The sequence below is a fragment of the Alosa sapidissima genome, chromosome 19 (assembly GCF_018492685.1).
Source record: "Alosa sapidissima isolate fAloSap1 chromosome 19, fAloSap1.pri, whole genome shotgun sequence".
NCBI classification, from domain to species: domain Eukaryota; kingdom Metazoa; phylum Chordata; class Actinopteri; order Clupeiformes; family Clupeidae; genus Alosa; species Alosa sapidissima.
In genome coordinates, this window is record NC_055975.1 from 28,535,643 (window position 1) to 28,556,116 (window position 20,474).

The window sequence follows — 20,474 nt, forward strand, 5'->3', positions numbered from 1 at the left end:
GTTTTTTTTGTCTGTATGCTAAGTCTCCTTGTAATACCACGTAGCAAGTGTTCTTGTTGCCACGAGAACAAAGCTCAGAATTGCTCATTTGCCTGGGCTAAGGGTGAGAGATATGTGTACAAAGGTTGGGCCTTGTTAACAATTAAGGATAACACTCAGTTAAGTATTATTATTATTATTATTATTATTATTATTATTATTATTATTAAGTATTATAGTAGTAGTAAAGACAGTGCCTTGAATATTTGGTAATTAGCCACTAGGCAGTATTATTAGATTAGCAGAAAACTTCACTACTTTATGCTTTTTAAATGTGTTCTCTCCAAAAGAGTTTAACGATAAATAATGTCCGAAATACATGAAGGCAATCAACAGTGTAATCATATTAAAATAGAAACATTTTACTTGTATTTAGATAGTGAATGTAGGCCAATACAAAATAAAAAAAAGATCAGTGTAGAACAGAATGTCCAAAAATGAAAACAATGCACTGACAAGGCCTTGATTCTTCTAATCTCTTTGTGTGTGAGGGAGAGAGGGGAGGCATTGAGATGCAGTGGCACACACACGCAACCATTTGCTGTTCTGATACCAGTGGCTTTGTGCAGGTACAAATGGGCTGAGCCTCCACCGGGGTCCTTTTATGCCGAGCAGCGGGAAGAAAATGTTAAATTATTCCCGAGCCTCGTTATATGTATATAAAAATGTCCTGAACAAGATGCTTATCTTAATAGATGAAGAAAGAGCCAAAGAACTATAATTTTAATCACATTTCCAGCTTATTCGCCCGCCGCTGTGGATGGGGACTGAGGGTTTAAATGCATGTTGTTGGGACTAGTGAATAGACTCCATGGGGGGCGTCTCACACTCTAATTATGTCTCACTTACAGGTATTTCTGTTGCCATGGTCTTTATCTTCCCTCGTAAAAAGGGAATCAATTTGTTCGGATGTATATGAGAAGGGGGTGATTGCCTGCGAGGAGAGAAGAAAGGAGAGTCCTCGAGAATATATATAAAAAAGAAGGGACGTCTTGGAAAAAAGGACAAGTGATGCGGACACTCAGGCAGAAGTGATTCTCAGTGCGTGTGTGTGTGTGTGTGTGTGTGTGTGTTTGTGTGTTGTTTGTGTGTTGTTTGATTGTGTTTAGTCTGCTGTGTAGGCACACTGTGAAGGCAGCAGGATGTGGTGATGTGACGGACACATGAACCTACTGTATGGGCAGTTAGTTTACTCTGAGAAAATACACCCAAACAAAGTCTACTCATCTGCAAAGCCAACCCAGTCAGACAAACATACTGATGTAATGATGTGCTTATTTTGGCTATTGGTGAGCTTTATTTCATAATGGCACAGTTGCCAGAACGCCTCTGGAAATGTGACCCACTGATTGTTATCAGTCTGCCTGCCAACTTTGTCAATGTTGGGGTCTCTGATTCCTTTTTATAAATGATTTGCTAATGTGCAAATGATTTGTGAAGAGAGCCTGTACACAGCACTGAATAAAGTAAGTGCTTAATATGGTCACAGCTTCACAAACTACTTTACGATCACAATTAACCACATATATGAGCATGTACAGAAAATACATTCAGATGACTGATTACAATAATTCTATCACTTTTTGGGAGATGACTTCTCTTACAATGTTATTTCATTACATTCATTCATTTGGAGTAAAGCGATCATGTAATATTACTCATGATAGGTCCAGCAAATTTAGGCCAGCAGGCTGTCATGGGCTCAACATAAAATTATCACAATTAAGGTCATCTTCATCTAATTTCAGACTGGTCAAGTGCAATAAAATCATGCCATTGGGTCACACAGTTTTCAGATTGGACACATTGGAGCCCTCGTGGTCGGCCACAGACACTGACACAGTTTAGGTGCGGATCCTGCAGACTAGGGGTGTATTCAGATTATGGAACAAGGGCATATTCACATATTTTTGGTTTGTTTGTTTGTTTGTTTGTTTGCTTTGAGTTCACACACACACACACACTGATGAGTTAAAAAAAGGAAAGAAACAAGAAAGACATGGTTGTGAGACTTGAGTTTGCTATTTAAATCAAATAATTTTGGAATATTTTATTAAAATGTAAACGTTGTGTGTAAATGTAAGCTCATTCTTTTGCCTTTGATCGGTCACTGTATCTGTGTACAGACCTCAGGATAGAGCTAGAGATAAGCTCTAGAGTTAAGTGCTGTCTGGACTGCATTGCTTCCAAGACCATTAACCACTGCAATAAGCACTGGAGATTACTTGTGGCATCATCAATTAGGCCGGGATGTTCTCCGTCATTACTGCTCACAGCGTTCGCTACTGCCCAATAAAGCGTTCGTGTTCCTCAGAGAGGTTTATCTGACCACACAACACTGTCACGTGCAATTACTCCCATTACGCCAGGCTGGCCAGCTAACATGTTATTGAATTGAAGGCAGCTGTAATGTGCTCACAATGAACCGGACGGCTCACACTATGGACAGTGGCAAAATGGGGCTCTCTGGTCAGCGGAACAAAGACAGGCATATGTTTTGTTGTGTTGAGATTTGTTTTGTTTAATGAATCAGGTGAATCACATTTTACGATTATTCCGTTCCTGTAAGTCATTTCTAACAACTAAACCTACAATATATAAAAAATACAAACATTAAATTTAATCTATACATTTATCTATACATTTGCTGGATATGATAATTTGCTTATCTTCCTACACTGCAGATCTATCTGTGATAGGCCTACTTGTTTGACTTCATAAAATATACTATTTCAAATCAGAATAATGCCAGTTTTACTGTTTACTGTTTTTATCATACTATACTATCAGTGTCACTATCTTTACTATCATTTGTATCCTTCTCACAGCAGGTGAATGACTGTACACTTGGTCATGCACATTTTCCTGGCTGACGTTCATGCTCGTGATTTCTGAATTTCAAAGGCATGGCCAGAAATGAGAATAGATGCTTCGTGCCAAAATAGTTAATGTTTACTAAATGAGAGGCCCCCATCAATCTCCGAATCACAGCCCTAAGGAGAGTGTGTACAAGCTAGTAATGAGACACTGCAACATACTGCTTCTTAATGGACACAACACTCCCTCTACCCCCAAAGCCCTTTACCTGCAGGAACAAAGGACATTGTGTGCACCAGGGGAGGAACCAAATTTGAGATAATCTGTGCCATTCATATTATGTTTCCTGACACAAATGATCAGATAATTCACATTTGAAGTGAATTAACATCTGTTGTTTGAATAGGGGCTAATGTCTAGCAATTCATCAATTTCACTGGCTGACAATGCAGACCAGAGATCCATGTTCTCACACTAGTGGCGTGTGATGAAGCCTTAGAGTGCAGTTGCTTGAGGAGACACAAGGTCTGTTAAGAAATCCTTGATATGGCATTTATATGTGGATGAACAAAAATACTCCTGTATACTTCTGAAGCTAAGTGGGAGAGGATGGTGGGAGATTTTATGTACATCGACTGCCAATTGTCTTTTATCCTTGGGAGGTCTTGTTGAAGTGCATTGAATGTTATTTGATTGTCAAGTGAATATGTAAGTTAAAAACAGAACAATAAACATGTAATTTCCTCAACAGGCCGTACGCCACACAGTGATTATATAAAATACAAATACACCTTGTCATGTCTATGTGTGCATATATGTCTATATAACAACTCCTAGAGAAAAGTGAAGGTTTTAGATAAATACATTCAAAAGAGAAATATAAGGCAATTGCACAGCAGTGTTCAGACAATAGCATATACGAGTTTTCCCACAACAACAACTTCACAACAGACCAAAACAGATAAAAGACATTGATTAAGGATACTGAGTTTGTCTAAAACATCACCTTGCAATTATTGCCTAGAGACTGTCAGGATAAAGTAGGGATTGTTTTCCTGTGAGAGCTCGGTAAGGCAACACATCTACTGAGGGCTCTGGTTAGAGCCTCCCAAAGCTCCTTGTTCCTCAAGCTGTAAATGATGGGGTTGAGAGACGGTGTGAGAACAGAATACACCACCGCCACAATCATACGTGCGTCAGGGGAGAACGTAGCTACTCGGTATGAGACGTACACGCACGTGGCCGACACGTACGAGATGCAGACCACTATCAGGTGAGAGGCGCAGGTGGTGAACGCCTTCACCCTCTCCGCCCGCCCCATGCGGTACACCGTTATGCCGATGCTGACGTACGAGGCCAGGATAAGAAAAAATGTTCCGAGGAGAATGACCATCGCCATGAAGAGGGACACGATGTTGTTAACGGTGGTGTTGCCACAGGCTAGCCTCACCACAGAGGAGTGGTCACAGAGGACGTGCTTCACCCTGTTGGGTCCACAGAAGTTTAGACGGAGAGCGAGAAAACATGCTGGCAAGACCAACAGATAGCCAAAGCACCATGCCGCAAACACCAGCAGAATGCACAAGCGTTTGGTCATGATGGCGGTGTAGCGGAGGGGGTTGCAGATGGCTACGTAGCGGTCAAAAGCCATGGCTGTCAAGATGCCCCGGCAAGAGGAACCCATGGAGAGAAAAAAATACATCTGCAACATGCAACCAGTTTTGGAGATGGTGTGCTCATCTTTCAGTAAACCAGATAGCATGTTGGGTATGGATATTGTGACATACACCATATCCGAGAAAGAGAGGCTATGAAGAAAGAAATACATAGGAGTTTGAAGCTTAGGGTCTGTCCTCACCAGATATATAATCATGCCATTGCCACATAGAACCACAACATAAATAGTTAGAAAAACACCAAACATGAGCATTTTCTTCTCCTGCAGTCCTTCTATGATGAAAAATGTGACTGGACCAGAGGCGTTCATTTTGCCAGACGATGCATTAATACTTCATCTGAAACAATAACAAAAAAAACATTAAAAGAAGGCAGTGAAGGAGGCAAACACAGTACAATTTCAAGTCAACTGCATGTCTATCTAGTGAGGAACGCAATGCTACATGATACCTAAGTAAAATGCACACATACCTAAGTAAAAAATAATAGTTTCAAATAAAGTCAAAAAGGCTACAAATTAAGCAAAATAATAATAGTAATAATAACAACAATATCAACAATAATAACAATATCAAATATCAACAATGAAAAATATTTTTTCATATTAACAAAAAATATAAACTTACAGACATTGATTAATTAAGTGGAAGGTCAACAGGAAAGTTTTTAAATATTTCTTGAAACTCCCAAAGCTATCACAAAAATGTTGAATATTAGGTAACTCAATTCCACCAACAAGGAATCACTGACGAAACATTTGGCTACTGTTTGGCTACGGCTTTAAAATTCCATACAACCCAATGCTACAGTAATAGCCCTGTGGATACAGTATGTGGCTCTATCTAGAAAGGTAATTCTTGAGTACATTCACAAAGAGTGAACAGAAATGGTAGAATCAGAAAATGGCCCTAAACAATAAGATGCTTATTGCGTTCAGACTTTTAACATCATATCCATTCACACCTGATCCCCAGCCAGCATCCACAGCACACATGGCTCAGAAAACTCTCTCTTAAATACAGTCTGGGTCACTTTGGAGAATTCTGCTTGCATCATTGCAGAAAGTTGTTGTAACAATTAAATCTTGCCTTGTTATAATGACTGCAGAAGTTACAGCCTGTAGCCCATTAGGAATAGGTCTTATTGAGACCTTTCAGTGATACCACTTGTGTGTGTCCTAATTGCTTCCTCAATGTATGTCTCCAGGGGATAATTACCAATGATAATTTCACCAAACAAAGTTAGGCCTACAACATGAGATCAGCTACCAGGGATGCGCCCAGCACTAGGGGGTCTCAAATAGGATTCAGCTATTACGGCGTTTCACTGTTAAAACTAAAATGTTAAACTCATGGCATAAATGGTGATGCAAATGTTGTCAGTGACAAAAACAGATCAATTAAAGAGGACATATTGTACCCTCTCTTTAACAATTTTGTATAGTTTCTTACATGGACACTATAGACACTCTTTAACAATTTTGTATAGTTTCTTACATACTTTCATGTCAGATATACACAGTAGAGGTGTTAAACGTCCCACAGTGGTCTCTCCATCTATACCAATCCGTGAATTAGTGAAACACACTCAGCACACAGTGAACACACAGTGAGGTGAAGCACACACTAATCCCGGCGCAGTGTACACACAGTGAGGTGAAGCACACACTAATCCCGACGCAGTGAGCTGCCTGCTAGAAGAGCGGCGCTCGGGGAGCAGTGAGGGGTTAGGTGCCTTGCCCAAGGGCACTTCAGCCGTGCCTACTGGTCGGGGGTTCGAACCGGCAAGCCTCTGGTTACAAGTCCGAAGCCCTAACCAGTAGGCCACGGCTACCCCAATTGCCCGGCATGGCATCCCAGACCCACCCCCTCCACACTTATGATGGGTTCTCGAGCAATAATTCCGACAAATTCTTTGGTCATTCCTTTTCGTTGCTGTGGCCATGATCCAATCAACAACATAACCAGACAAACACCAACCCCTTGATGCATGGCACCCACCAGAAATGGCAACAAACTTTGACCAAAGTGTGAAACAGATGTTTTATCAAGACCTTGAGGTCCTAATAAAACATGTGTTTTATACCTTGGTCAAAATACTAAAAGGATGAAGCACCACAGCACCCTTTTCAACCCTGTCTGAGGAGCCCTGTCTAGTCAAAAAGCTTTGTGAGCCTAAGTAGTTTGTAAAGTCCCTCTTACGATTTTGAAGCGTTTCCATTGTGTCCTTTTATATAATTAATTGTAGTTAAACGTACTGTAGAGTCGGTGGATGTACATGTTTAACGTTGAATGAGTGTCTCCCAGAATGCAGTGCGAGTGAATGCTAGAATGTGTAATGTCGGTTATAATAGTTGTAGTTACGTTTACCATGTTGTGTATTTGTTAGCGTGTTAGTCTCTTTGGTTGTACCTCATGTGTTTATCCTCGTGTTGATGTGTGTGGTAAACCCTTATTGTGTGTTACATGTGCAGCTGAGACTACCCCTGTGTTGCCCTATGTAGTTATCTGTATGTCTGATTGTGTTTGAGTCTTCCTGTTCCAATAAATGGCCGTCCTGGCCAAAGGTGAATCTTGTCTGAGGGTGAGATTGCTAAATTGGTGTCAGAAGTGGGTTGACGACCCCTACTGGACAGGAGGAGAAGGCTGCAACTGATGTTCTGGCGATGATGAGTTTGCCAAGATGGCTCTTCTACAGCGCGCTCGCCCATGGCCACCTGCTGGGCCCAGCAGACGGAGCCAGCCTGCAGCGTGACCGTGACGAAGAGACCTGCCCTCGGCCACAGGAGGAAACGAACCGGGCAGATGGCAGCATCCCGCCCCTGGAACCCGCTCCACACGGGAGAGATGGAAACCGGCTGGTGCCCGATGCGACGGCGGCGGTAGAAGGGCGGCCCAGCGTAAAGTTGCCCCACTACAATGGCGAACGGCCGCTGGCGACATACCTGGTACAGGTCCGGCTGGCAGCCGAGCTGAATGGCTGGTCGGCGAAGAGAACGGGCGTACAGGTGGCGTTGGCTCTGGAGGGGGACGCGCTACAAGTATTAGAAGACCTGCCACCGGCGGAGCAAGTAAGCTGGACCGCAATCGAAGCAGCTCTGCAACGACGATTCGGCCAGAGAATCTTCATCAGCGATGCCAGAGAACAACTCGCTTCCAGACGGCGGCACAAGGACGAGAGACTGGGCAAGTTTGCGGCTGACCTGCAGCTGTATGCCCGGCGGGGCTACCCAACGTACAGCCAGGGTCTACTTGAAGAGATGGCACTGGAAGCGTTCGTGCGAGGGATCCACCCAGAGCGGCTAAAAGAACACCTTCGCCTGAGCGCCCCCAGCTCGCTGTCCGCGGCCCTCACGGAAGCCGAACGGGTGGAAAACATCTTCCGCACAACAGAGTCGAGGCATTGCGTACGCCAGACATCGATGGAGGAAGACGGGGAGGAACTGGAGGTGACGCGGCAGACCACAGCACAGCCACCACAACGCCGCCCACGGGAGTGGAAGAGGCCGGCCAGCGGAGACGGATGCCACCGGTGTGGCGAGCCGGGACACATCGCATGGTACTGCCCAGCCCCGGCACCCCTCACACTCGCGCCCCAGTTACTAGAAGAAGGTGGCACGGCAGGAGGGGCTATGGACTGCACACTAGACGGGACTCGGTGTCGCGCCTTGATCGATACTGGCTCCACCATCTCGCTTGTGCGCCCTGGTCTCTTACCCGGCACACTGGTAGCCAGACCCAGAGGCTGGGAAAAGACAAAAACGTGCATCACAACAGTTACCGGAGAGCGAGCGGAACTGTATGGACAAAAAGTGGTGTGCGTGTGCATCAACGGTGAGACGGCGAGCCGCCGGCTTTGGTTGGCTAGCATTCAGGATGATTGCATTCTCGGCCTGGACGTGCTAGAGAAATGGGGGGCTGTGGTGGACATTTCCCGGTTCACACTACACTTGGGGACGAGCAGCGTAGTGTTGCACACGGCGGGGAAAACAGAGCATGAAGTGCGGAGAGTTGGCGCGACGAAGAACTCTCCAACTTGCTCCACACAAGTCCGCAGGAAGCGAACTCGCAAAGAGTACTCGTCATCCCAGACTCCGCCCCTCCCCACACAAGCCCGCGAAACTCAAGCCCGCTAAAACAACAGGTCTCATCCAGGTCCGCTCGCTGAGGCCGCCTCAGCTCACGCCCACCAGGGAAGAGCCAAGAGAGCGGGTTGAGCAAACACCACTCTCCGCTCAGAGAGCGCGGCCCTCTGTAGAGACAAGGCAAGCCGTAAATGAACTCTGCACTCGTAGCTGCGAGGGGCTGAGTGAAGCACAGGGTAGCCAGGTGCGGAGACTACTAACAGCGTACACCGACATCTTCGCCGCAAGAGATGAGGACTGCACCCGAACGACTTCAGCCTCATCGCTTACCGTTCGCCAAACGACAAGCAGCTGAAGAAAAGATCAAGGAAATGGCCGCGGCAGGAGTGATAGAGCCAAGCAGTAGTCCCTGGGCTGCGCCGGCTGTACTCGTCCGGAAGAAGGACGGCTCGTGGCAGTTCTGTGTTGACTACAGGCGCCTCAACCAGGTAACCCGGAAAGACTCCTACCCGCTTCCCCGCATTGACGATGCGCTGGACAGCATTGCCGGCTCCTGCTGGTTTAGCTCGCTGGACTTACGCAGTGGCTACTGGCAGATTGAGTTAGCCACGGAAGCTCGGCCGAAGACAGCGTTTACCATCAGGCAAGGGCTGTGGCAGTTCCGGGTACTTCCGTTTGGCCTATGCAACGGGCCAGCGAACTTTGAGCGGCTGATGGAGCGTGCCCTGGCGGGCATTCCACGAACATGCTGCGTGGTTTACCTGGACGACATCCTGTGTCATGCAACGGACTTCACCGGTGCCATAGGACATCTGGAGAAGGTGTTCAACGCCATACGAGGTGCTGGGCTCAAACTGCACCCGAAAAAGTGCCACCTGTTCCAGAGGCAAACCGGGTTCCTGGGCCATGTCGTGGGGGCTGCCGGAGTGGCCCAGCTAAGGTGGAGACGGTGAGATGTTGTCCTGTTCCACGCGACGGTGCTGAGCTGCGGAGCTTCCTGGGCCTGGTGTCATATTACCGGCGTTTCATTCGGGACTTTGCTACAGTCGCCAGCCCGCTGCATCGATTGACACACAAAGGCCAGCTCTTCGAGTGGACATTCGAGTGCGACGCGGCATTCCGGCGGCTGCGGAGGGCGCTATGCGAGGCCCCGGTGCTCGCCTTCCCTGACCCTCGACTGCCGTTTATCCTGGACACCGACGCCAGCGATGTGGGCGTCGGCGCCGTCCTCTCACAAGCAGGCGAGCAGGGCGAGGAAGTGGTCGCATACTTCAGCCGCTCACTGGACCGAGCGGAGAAGAATTACTGCGTGACACGCAGAGAACTGTTGGCTGTGGTGGTGGCAGTGCGCCATTTCCGAACCTACCTCTACGGCAAACGGTTCCTGCTGAGAACGGACCACGCGTCGCTCACCTGGCTGCTGAACTTCAAAGAACCAGAGGGCCAGCTGGCTCGCTGGTTGGAGGCGCTCCAGGACTACGACATGGAGATTCGACACCGGGCAGGTCGCCTTCACGGCAACGCGGATGCCCTGTCCAGGCGTCCGTGTGCAGCAGACCAGTGCCAACACTGCCACCGGAGGGAGGAGAGGAGCCTGGCCGCGGCTCAACCGGAGCCCTCTCGTCGGCTACAGGCTGCATCACCACTGGCAGAGAGAGAGAGAGTCGCTGTTTTCAACGCTAGCCAGCGTCGCGCCAACGAGAGGGTAAACGCTCGCCAACGCTCGCCGAAGCCGGTCAGCGACTGCCATGGACTGACGTATCAGCACTCGATCCAGAGACCAAAGCGATTTATTCACAGTGGCCGGGAATAGTAGCACGTCAAGGACTGTTGTATAGACACTGGCGAGCTCCCAATAGGCAATCTGACATTTTCCAGTTGCTGGTTCCTGCTGGATTACGAGCCTGTGTACTGGAACATGTGCATGGGGCAGTGGGGGTGGCTCATTTCGGCATTGCAAAGACTCTTCGTTGGCTGAGAGGTCACTTCTATTGGCCGGGATGCAGGCTGGACGTTGAACTGCATGTTCACTGCTGTGACGCCTGCACAGCGAAGAAGGGCCCCATGCGACGCTCGCATGCTCCGCTGCAGCAATATGCAGTCGGGGCTCCCATGGAGCGGGCCCACTGCCAGTCACAGAGCGGGGAAATCGCTAAGTGCTCATGGCCATGGACTATTTCACTAAGTGGCCGGAGGCGTATGCGGTGCCAGATCAGAGCGCCCACACGACAGCGGACAGACTGGTCACTGAGATGTTCTGCCGGTTCGGGGCACCGGAAGAGCTCCACAGCGACCAAGGGCGGAATTTCGAGGCAGAGGTGTTTGCTGAGGTTTGCCAGCGCATGGGCATCCGGAAAACGAGAACGACACCTCTGCATCCACAAAGCGACGGGCTGGTGGAACGGTTTAATCGGACTCTAGCAGTGCAGCTGGCCATATTGGCCGACCGCCAACAAAAGGACTGGGACTTACACTTGCCCCTGGTGCTCTGGGCATATCGCACAGCGGTGCAAGAGTCAACGAAATGCACACCGGCAGCTCTGATGTTCGGGCGAGAGCTACGCACGCCAGTGGACTTGGTGTTCGGTTCGCCTCCGGAAACGGAGATTGGAGGTAAGCCAGGGCTGGAATACTACAAGCAGCTACTCGAGAGACTGAAAGGAGTACACGAGTTGGCCAGAAAGAAAGGCATTTCCCCGAAACTTACTAGCCAGTGGGTCGGACCGTGCGATGTCTTAGAGAAGCTGTTTGATGTGGTCTATCGTGTGAGACTGATTAAGCGTCGGAGAGTTGTGGCTCTCCACCGTGATCGACTGGCCCCGTATCGACCCCTGGCCTCAGCTGAGGGTCGTGGAGACTTTGACACTGACTCTGTGGAACTTGGTGACAATGGAGCTGTGGCTCTAACACCGGTCACCGTGCAGCCTTCACCGGAAGTCACCGCCGTGACAGCGGGGCGCCCACAACGCCTGCGTTGCGTCCCAGCCAGGCTCACGGACTGACGTAGGGTAAGACTTGAGTCAAGGGGACATGGACTACGTCTCGGGGGGCTGTGTAATGATCTGAGCCTAGCTGTTCATGACTGTGCTCCCATGATGCTGTTCGGTTGATGTGTTATGTTGAATGTTAATGTTAACCATTCAAGTTACCAATGTTGTGCGTCCTGACTGTCGTGTTTATGTTTATAGTTGATTACAGTGTTCATAACCGGGTCTAACTAGTGTGCGTTGTAGATACAGCCTCACATAGATGTTTATTGCTGGAGCATAAGGGCCAGGTCTGGCCCGGCATTATGCGTTCGTGTGTTTTGGTGCGTAACCAATAAAAACCATTCTAAGACATCTGTGCAGTTTGTTACATTGGTGTCAGAAGTGGGATGGGTCCCTCCCAGGCCGCGAAGATCTACGCCAGATCGAGATGGAGAAGAAGGCCGAAGACCAGACCAGCAAGATGGCGGCGAAGCTCAGCAGATGTTCCAATGGTCCTTTTAAGGACTAGCCAGCTCGCTGAGCTCGCCACTACGGAGGATGGAGGACCTTCCGGCCCGGCGCGGGACCTGTGCAGGCGACCAGCGGGACCAGCCCTGCACAGCCGACGAGAGCTGCCAGCCCGGCTGATGTCGCGGAAGTGTCCGCGGCTGGCAAGAAGTTCCCGGCTCAACGCTGATGTCGATGCTGCCGTCATCCGAGGATCTCATCCATAGAGAGCGCGAACTCTCTGACGACCTTGAAACACGACCACAGCGGCCGGGTTTACACCGCCAGCTACTGAAGAACTTCCAGAGCGTCAGCTGCCGGTCGAGAGTGTGATGGAGTCATAGCTGCTAGTTCGGGAGCTTGCGGTGCTCCAGCTAGTGACCAAGAGGGTAACGTTGACTTGTAGAGCCTTGGGAGCTATTGTTTTGTGGACTGTTTGAAGTTTGAAGTGCGCACGTTCGACACAAGTCTGCGCAATGTTTTTCACGTTTTGTGTGTGAGTTCCTCTGTGTCCCGAGCCTGCTGGGAGGGTCGGGGTCTCCATTTCCCGCCACAGTGGAGCATCGTTGTGCTCGAGAGACAGCCGACAAACGTTCTACAAGAGGGCAGCGCGAGGAGGGACCTCGACGTGGACTGCTGACCGCCTGGAGATCGGCACACTGTGGACAGGTGGCAACGGCCACGAGCTGTCACAGTAGCCAGAAGGGGCTACCGAACGTCCAGGGGTTCCAGCGTGTCCGGGGGTTCGGCTTGCAGTGGGACTGTTTGCTGCTGTTTGAGGTAGCGCAGCTGCACGGCGGGAGACAGAGGGCCCAAGCGACACCACGACCCACGTCTGGCCGGTTCTGGTGCTTGTTCGGGGGAGAACTGACGTGACAGAGGCAGCCGAGAGCCCTTCCAGTCGGGAGGGGTTATCGTGCAGCCGGAGGCTTTCCGGTCACTTGGACTAAGCACTGGGACTGACACCGACGCAGCCGCGAGCGGTGAGCTGAGCTGTCATTGCCGGGGACGACAATGGCTCGGGAGGGGGTTATGTAGCGTCGGTGGATGTACATGTTTAACGTTGAATGAGTGTCTCCCAGAATGCAGTGCGAGTGAATGCTAGAATGTGTAATGTCGGTTATAATAGTTGTAGTTACGTTTACCATGTTGTGTATTTGTTAGCGTGTTAGTCTCTTTAGTTGTACCTCATGTGTTTATCCTCGTGTTGATGTGTGTGGTAAACCCTTATTGTGTGTTACATCTGCGGCTGAGACTACCCCTGTGTAGCCCTATCTAGTTCTCTGTGTGTCTGATTGTGTTTTAGTCTGCCTGTTCCAATAAATGGCCGTCCTGGTCAAAGCTGAATCTTGTCTGAGGGCGAGATCGCCACAGTATTTTGCTATTACATGCAGATTTAGGTATTTTTGGCGACTGTAGTGCTCTAGAGTCAAGATATTTATATGTTACTCTGCAAACTTCTTGTGACTTATCCCCCCTGTACACAATGAAGATGCTTTTGTTGTGGAGGTGAAGGATTAACAACAGGCAAAAACTCCAAAGAACTATATCTGCTGACAAGGTAATGTTTCACGGTTCTCTCAAGATTTGTCGGGCTGTCGTTCTTGAAGTTGATGGCTGGTTTTCTCGGTAGCGACTTTATGCTGTATAGCTATGCTAGGTGAATGATTCGGCTATTACAAGTTTGTTTACCATCAAATTGGCGTCGTAAAGGTGAAAATCTTGCATAGTGTACCTTTAAAATGTGCCCAAAATTGACACAACTGGCAATGTTATGAAGTGACACTTTGCTGGCGGCATAGTTTCTGATAGACAGATAGTAGAGTAGGCCTAATGCAACATGTAGCTTAGCCTTTCCGTCTAAATCAGCACTTTTATCATCACTCTATCTCTACCTTCAAAAAACGTTTGAAGACCTACAGTAGCTCTTCAGAGAGTACCTCCTCTCCTAGCATACCAACAACTGGACAATGAACATGCAACATTTACCAATTGACCGTCACCCTTCTAGAATTGTCACAAGATTCTGTGTACAGTCTATGGTGAGTAGTAGACCTACTCATTGCTGCGCTAACATGTCCTTGTGACTGTACCTTGATTGTTTCCCTTTTTGTAAGTTGCTTTGGATACAGCCATCAGCTAAATGATTAAATGTAAATGAAGCACATTTCCTCACTATCTTGCTTAACCTATTTCTCAGATTTCTTCCTCAATGATACCCCAAACACTCTTGCACAGACAGTAGGCTATACCACATATGGTGGAACACTCACTAATGGCAAAGAGCTGGCATTATATCAGACATCTTGCAACATATGCAATAACCAAATATGAATATGTATGTCTGTGTACAGTATGTGTCAGGCATACTAGGGAATGGTTTATGACGTTAAATGCAGTTGTCAAAGTCTTTCTTTTTGATCTTTAAGGCGAGACACGGCAGGTGAAAACATTGTTTTTTCATGCACTGGTCAATTTCGAGATTTTGGGCTAATTTGCTACCTTAGCATGTATTCATTCACACTACTACAACAACAAAGCCCGATTTACACATTTAGGTGTTTATTTCATTACATTTTGTCTACTCGCGCCTGTATATTTCTCCTAAATTCACCAAAAGTTAGTCTTCTAACGTTTCATGCTCTACCGCGACCCTGCTACAAAACATAACATGTGTAGTACCGTTGGAAAGCTCTGTTTTTCCTGCATGACGTTGTGCTATCCAAATATGGACACTTCCTTTGTAACCGCAACCAATCGCGAAAGTTCAAAGGCGAGTCTAGGCTAAGAACGGAATCTCTTGTCTGTGTTTCCAAGGCTGTTTTCTCAAATTGAGTTTTTCTAATTTTCCAGTAGATACATCTCAGCCTATGTAGCACCTATGTACACCAAACTTTCCAGATATACACTTAGCAGTGCTCTGAAGATATTTACAGAGGGATTTGTTAATGAATCATTCCTGGCCTGATTTATGTGACATTTTATTCCAAAATATATGGCAAAAATCGATTTTTTAAGGCTATGGACAGTATATTCTGATTTCCTAGGTAATGAAAGCAGATATCCTGAAATCCCTCTGTAATTTTATTTTTATCTTGTATGCAAACAAAATGAAAAAATAATTTTGCACCTGGCTTCATCATATGTTCAGATCTATCTACCGAAAATATATGCAAATGTGCGCATATTTAATGAGAGTGCCTAATTTGCATAATTAGACATTCGAATTTCAAAAACTTGTAATACATTTTTTGTTCATACTTGTGTAAGTAATCAACTGAGGAAGTTTCATGGTGATGTCTATTATTTTAAAATTTTACCCTATTCACCTGTAGTGTCTCGCCCCCATGCTAGTCCTAACCTAAGCAGGATCCATGCGTACACCCCCATGCTAGTCCTAACCAAAGCAGGATCCATGCGTAAACCCCCATGCTAGTCCTAACCAAAGCAGGATCCATGCGTAAACCCCCATGCTAGTCCTAACCAAGCAGGATCCATGCGTACACCCCCATGCTAGTCCTAACCAAAGCAGGATCCATGCGTAAACCCCCATGCTAGTCCTAAGCTATGAAGATGGGAGGCATGAGGGGAAGTGGTGGGTGGAAAGTGAGAGAGCAAACCAGTTGCAGAAGGAACAGGTCGGCTGGGAATAAATTACCTGATAGGAATGACTCTGTAGGCGGGGAAAATTGTGTCATGCTCCTCACCATCTTGCGTTTAAAAACGCCATTAGGCACACCATTACTGTTATGCCATTATTGTAATTCAAAAGCATTACCACTGCACAATGTTCTTAACTGTCTAAACTATCATGGCGCCGGTAACTATAACAGAAACATTAAATAAATCCCATTTAAAGGCTCGAATAATATTATTATCCAGCACTTTACAGTATATGGTTAATCATTTAGACATTTTGAAGATGCTGCCTTAATCCGTAATGTGCTTAGGCCTTTATCTTGAAGTAAATCCTTTAAGGTACAATAACGCATTATTGCAAATGCATTGACTATGTCATATTTTCAATACCTATATGGAGCACATTCACAGCATATCTTGTTTTATATGTTATCGTGCATCCATACAGTAGATAAGTTATATAAAGATTAGATAAATATGCCTAGCTCTGTGGGGATAAACTGTCAAAAGACAAAATTACATATGAAGTTTGTGAATTTTGTTTTATACACTGCATTACAATTGTCCATATGTACTTTTAACAACAAGTAGTACAAGAAACAGTACTGTTAACATTCAAGAGTAAGACTATTGATTAAGGAAACTGGTGAACCCTCTTTTATACAGTAGCTTTAGGATGCAGCAGGGAGGGTTTTTTTGCGAGCTGAGGGTAAGGCATCACATCTACTGAGGGCTCTGGTTAGAGCCTCCCAAAGCTCCTTGTTCCTCAAGCTGTAAATGATGGGGTTGAGAGACGGTGTGAGAACAGAATACACCACCGCCACAATCATACGTGTGTCAGGGGAGAACGTGGCTACGCGGTAGGAGACATACACGCACATGGCCGACACGTACGAGAAGCAGACCACTATCAGATGAGAGGCGCAGGTGGTGAACGCCTTCGTCCTCTCCACCCGCCCCATGCCATGCACCGCCTTACCTATGCACACGTACGAGGCCAGGATGAGGGAGAACGTGCCAATGAGGACGACCATAGCGAGGGCCAGAGATAGGTAGTTGTTGACCGTCGTGTCGTCACAGGCTAGTCTCACCACAGACGAGTGGTCACAGAGGACATGCTCCACCCTATTGGGCCCACAAAACTGTCGCTGAAGGGCCAGGCAGAGTGCCGGCAAGACCATTCCATAACCAAAACACCATGCTGCAAAAACCAGGAGTATACACACCTGTTTAGTCATAATAGTAGTATAACGAAGTGGGTTACATATGGCTACGTAGCGGTCAAAAGCCATGACTGTCAAGATAGCTCGGCAAGTTGAGCCCATGGATAGGAAAAAGTACATCTGTACCATACATCCAGATTTGGAAATAATGTGTTCTTTTTTTAGTAAACCCGATAGCAAGTTGGGTATGTATACTGTGACAAACACCATATCTGAGAAAGAGAGGTTATGAAGAAAGAAATACATAGGAGTTTGAAGCTTAGGGTCCGTCCTCACCAGATATATAATCATGCCATTGCCACATAACACCACAACATAAATAGTTAGAAAAACACCAAACATGAGCATTTTCTTCTCCTGCAGTCCTTCTATGATGAAAAATGTGACTGGAGCAGAGATGTTCATATTCCCAGAAAGTGGATTAATAATATACCTGGAAAAGAAACACATTGGACAAAAAGCTGTTAAAAAGGAATGTTCGTTAATCGACTTGTAAGCCTTCTTTCAAAGTGGCCATGACAGGAAGACAGCTAAGGTAACCTAAAAACACACCCTTCATAAAATAAAATTTGTATAACCTTTCAAAACACTTACAACGTTTACAATACTTTGATTTGTCTGTAGACAACCTTTACACTACCACAGAAGTGTCATTCTATTTTGAACATGGTCAGTGGTGTATAATTTTGATGTGAGTGTATGCCCGGTTCGCTTTCACTGTAAGCAGATTTGGTGTTAATGCAAACAACGTTCTTGCTCAAAACCACCAATTAACGTAATTATGCTTTCAAACAACACTTTCAACCAATTTCTGAAAATAGACCCTAGGTTGTTTTTGGTCCAGAACATTCCTTTAACATGACCATTATTTGAACAGAGTACAGTTTCAAGTTAACTGGATATAGAGCCTGATGGAGAGATCTCTCCAGTAAAAAGTCTTATGAATACATTCATACAAAAACATTGCATTTCAATGTAATCAATGTAACATTTTCAATGATGATAAGAGGAATAATATACTTTCAGTAATGCTGAATGCAAAATGCAATTGACAACAATTGTCAACAATTGACATTTTTGCAGATATTGATATTAATAGGAAAAGCACAGTAATAAATACAATAAGATGCATATTATAAAATATCCATTCACACCTAACAAGTTGGTGTCTACCACATACATGACTCACAATTGCAGACATACTGACTTAAATACAGTGTGGGTCACATTGGAGACTTATGCTTACATCACTTCTGCTCCCATATACAGTAGCAATTAGGAGTCGTGTCTTAACTGCAATTAATTTCTGTCTACAGTTGCTACCCCAATTAGGACTAGATAATGTTAAAACATAGTCATTAAAAACATGCATCCTCTTTATATCTTCCAACATGTACTGTATACCTCTCTGGTGGGCAATTACCAATGATAATTCTGTGACTTTACAAAACAAAGTTACTAATTGAACAACAAATTGAGTGTCAGGGACCAAGCACTGGAGGTCTGCAAGGCAGGGCGCAGCTCCTGCAAACCTATGCTATGTGTGTCAGTGACATTTTGCACAGTAGGCCTACCTGAAGACCTGTACTATTCAGACTTTTAGCTTTCTTTAATATGAAATTGTCTGACTTTAGAAATTAAAATGATTAAGTCTGCATAACCCTGAAACCATTCATTGATGTGGTTGTAAGGTAGTGGAAGCACTGACAAAATGACTTATTCAGAGGGTTTTGCAAGGATTGAATAGATTTGTATAGGGTGGCATTAGGTCCTAAGAAGCAATAACAGTGCAGTTGGAGAATGCTTTTGACAGAGTTCCTCCTTGTCAAACCTTCCACTGTGTATCATTGAATGGACAGATGTACATAAAGGGCTCTCATTAGATTTTAGACAATAGACAAAAATAATTAGATCATTAGATGCTATGGCTGCATATACAGCATACATACCTTTTGTGTGGGTTTGTGTATATGACAGGATGGGGAGAGAAAGAGTATGACAGAGTATTAGGACCACACATACGGAGGCTGACAGGTGCAAACGACGTGCAACTTATGACAACAGATGCAAATCAACAAAACTCGTGCAAATAGACAAAACACAACCAACTTAAGAAAACATCTTCATTTTCCTTTGACAACACGTGCACATCATTTAGAAAACACGTTGCAAATTCAGACAGCATTTACATTTCAGAAACGCGCTACGAAACTCACAACACAACGGAAGTGTTTCCGGGGACACTTAAAAGTGATGAACACCTCTGAACAGGTGGCGAACGGGTGTGACAATGACAGCTCCTGTTTAAAATGTACTGGCTCTGAAATGTAAGTATTTGGGTTTATTTTAATGGCGCTTAAGAGTGATGATCTCCTCTCCTTTACTGTCTGTACGTAATAAGGTTTACACCCATTCGCCACCTATTCAGAGGTGTTCATCACTTTTAAGTCCCCGGAAATACTTCCATTGTGTTGAGTTTTGCAGCACGTTTCTGAAATGTAAATGTTGTCTGAATTTGCAACGAGTCATGAAAATAAAAGTATTTCGGTATGGTAAATTTAAAAATGTTTGTATACATTTCTCAATATTTGTAATGTAATGAAAATTAAAGGCACACTATGCAGGTTTAGGTATTTAAAGGTACACTATGCAGGTTTAGGTATTTTTGGCGACTGTAGAGCTCCCTTTAGAGTCGCAATATATTTATATTTTACTCTGCTGTAAATAGGGAACTTCTTGTGACTTATCCCCCCTGTAGCCTAGAAAATGAAAATGCTTTTGTTGTATAATATAAATATATCGTGACTCTAAAGGGAGTGTTCCTCCCAACGAGAATGGATATTGACACTCATCCACTCGTGCCACGATGCCACAATCATTTTGTTGTTATGCTCACTTTGTGTCTAGGCAAAAAAGTCAGACCACCCCAACCTAACTTCCTTTAGAGTGATGGCCACCAAGGTTAGGCCTATCCCAGAAAATCTAAAAATAGGCACAAGTAGTGAACTCGTGGATTATTATATTAACCTAAAAGGCCATTCTAGGCCTGAATGGGGATGTGTACCTTCCCCCCTGTGCTATAGATTCAAGTTGTCCTACTGTACACACATCTTTTGTCAGTGTATGTCTATTAATGCATTTGTCTCTTGCCTTTGGTGCGTGAGCATACGCTCATGAGTATCTTCATGTAAGCTAGTCCTCTGTACATTTTGTAATTACCGGTACTATTATTTGATGTCATTAGTGTAATAATCTTTTTTTATTTACTTATCTAATCATACTCATATTGTTCTTTGTGTAATTGGCCATGTGAATAGATTTGTTTTGTAGATGGATTCATAAATGTGCACACCTGTTTCTGTCTAGCATGCCCTGATAGAGCAGTCAAAACATGTTGGCAGTGTTAAGGCTTTTAAATCTTACCGTGGGAGTGCCCTTTTTTTTTTTTTTTTTAAACTAAAAACTAGACTTATAATGTACAGCGACCGTCATGCAAACTCAATTACCATGGAACTGCAG

The 20,474-nt window shown here is 45.5% G+C and overlaps 3 protein-coding genes across 3 annotated transcripts; 1 reads left to right on the plus strand and 2 right to left on the minus strand.

The window, feature by feature from the left end:
* Window positions 1-779: 779 nt before the first annotated feature.
* On the minus strand, window positions 780-4,843 carry LOC121693656 (olfactory receptor 6N1-like). Its single transcript, XM_042073220.1, has 2 exons — window positions 3,932-4,843; window positions 780-869 (listed from the first exon to the last, which is right to left on the minus strand). The coding sequence occupies exons 1-2, from the start codon at window positions 4,841-4,843 to the stop codon at window positions 780-782; spliced, it is 1,002 nt and encodes a 333-aa protein (XP_041929154.1).
* Window positions 4,844-10,765: 5,922 nt separating this feature from the next.
* LOC121693657 (uncharacterized protein K02A2.6-like) lies at window positions 10,766-11,619 on the plus strand. Its single transcript, XM_042073221.1, has one exon. The coding sequence runs from the start codon at window positions 10,780-10,782 to the stop codon at window positions 11,617-11,619; it is 840 nt and encodes a 279-aa protein (XP_041929155.1). The 5' UTR covers window positions 10,766-10,779.
* Window positions 11,620-12,104: 485 nt separating this feature from the next.
* Window positions 12,105-17,360, minus strand: LOC121693658 (olfactory receptor 6N1-like). The gene is made up of 3 exons (XM_042073222.1): window positions 16,460-17,360; window positions 12,806-13,052; window positions 12,105-12,342 (listed from the first exon to the last, which is right to left on the minus strand). The coding sequence occupies exons 1-3, from the start codon at window positions 17,358-17,360 to the stop codon at window positions 12,105-12,107; spliced, it is 1,386 nt and encodes a 461-aa protein (XP_041929156.1).
* Window positions 17,361-20,474: the final 3,114 nt, after the last annotated feature.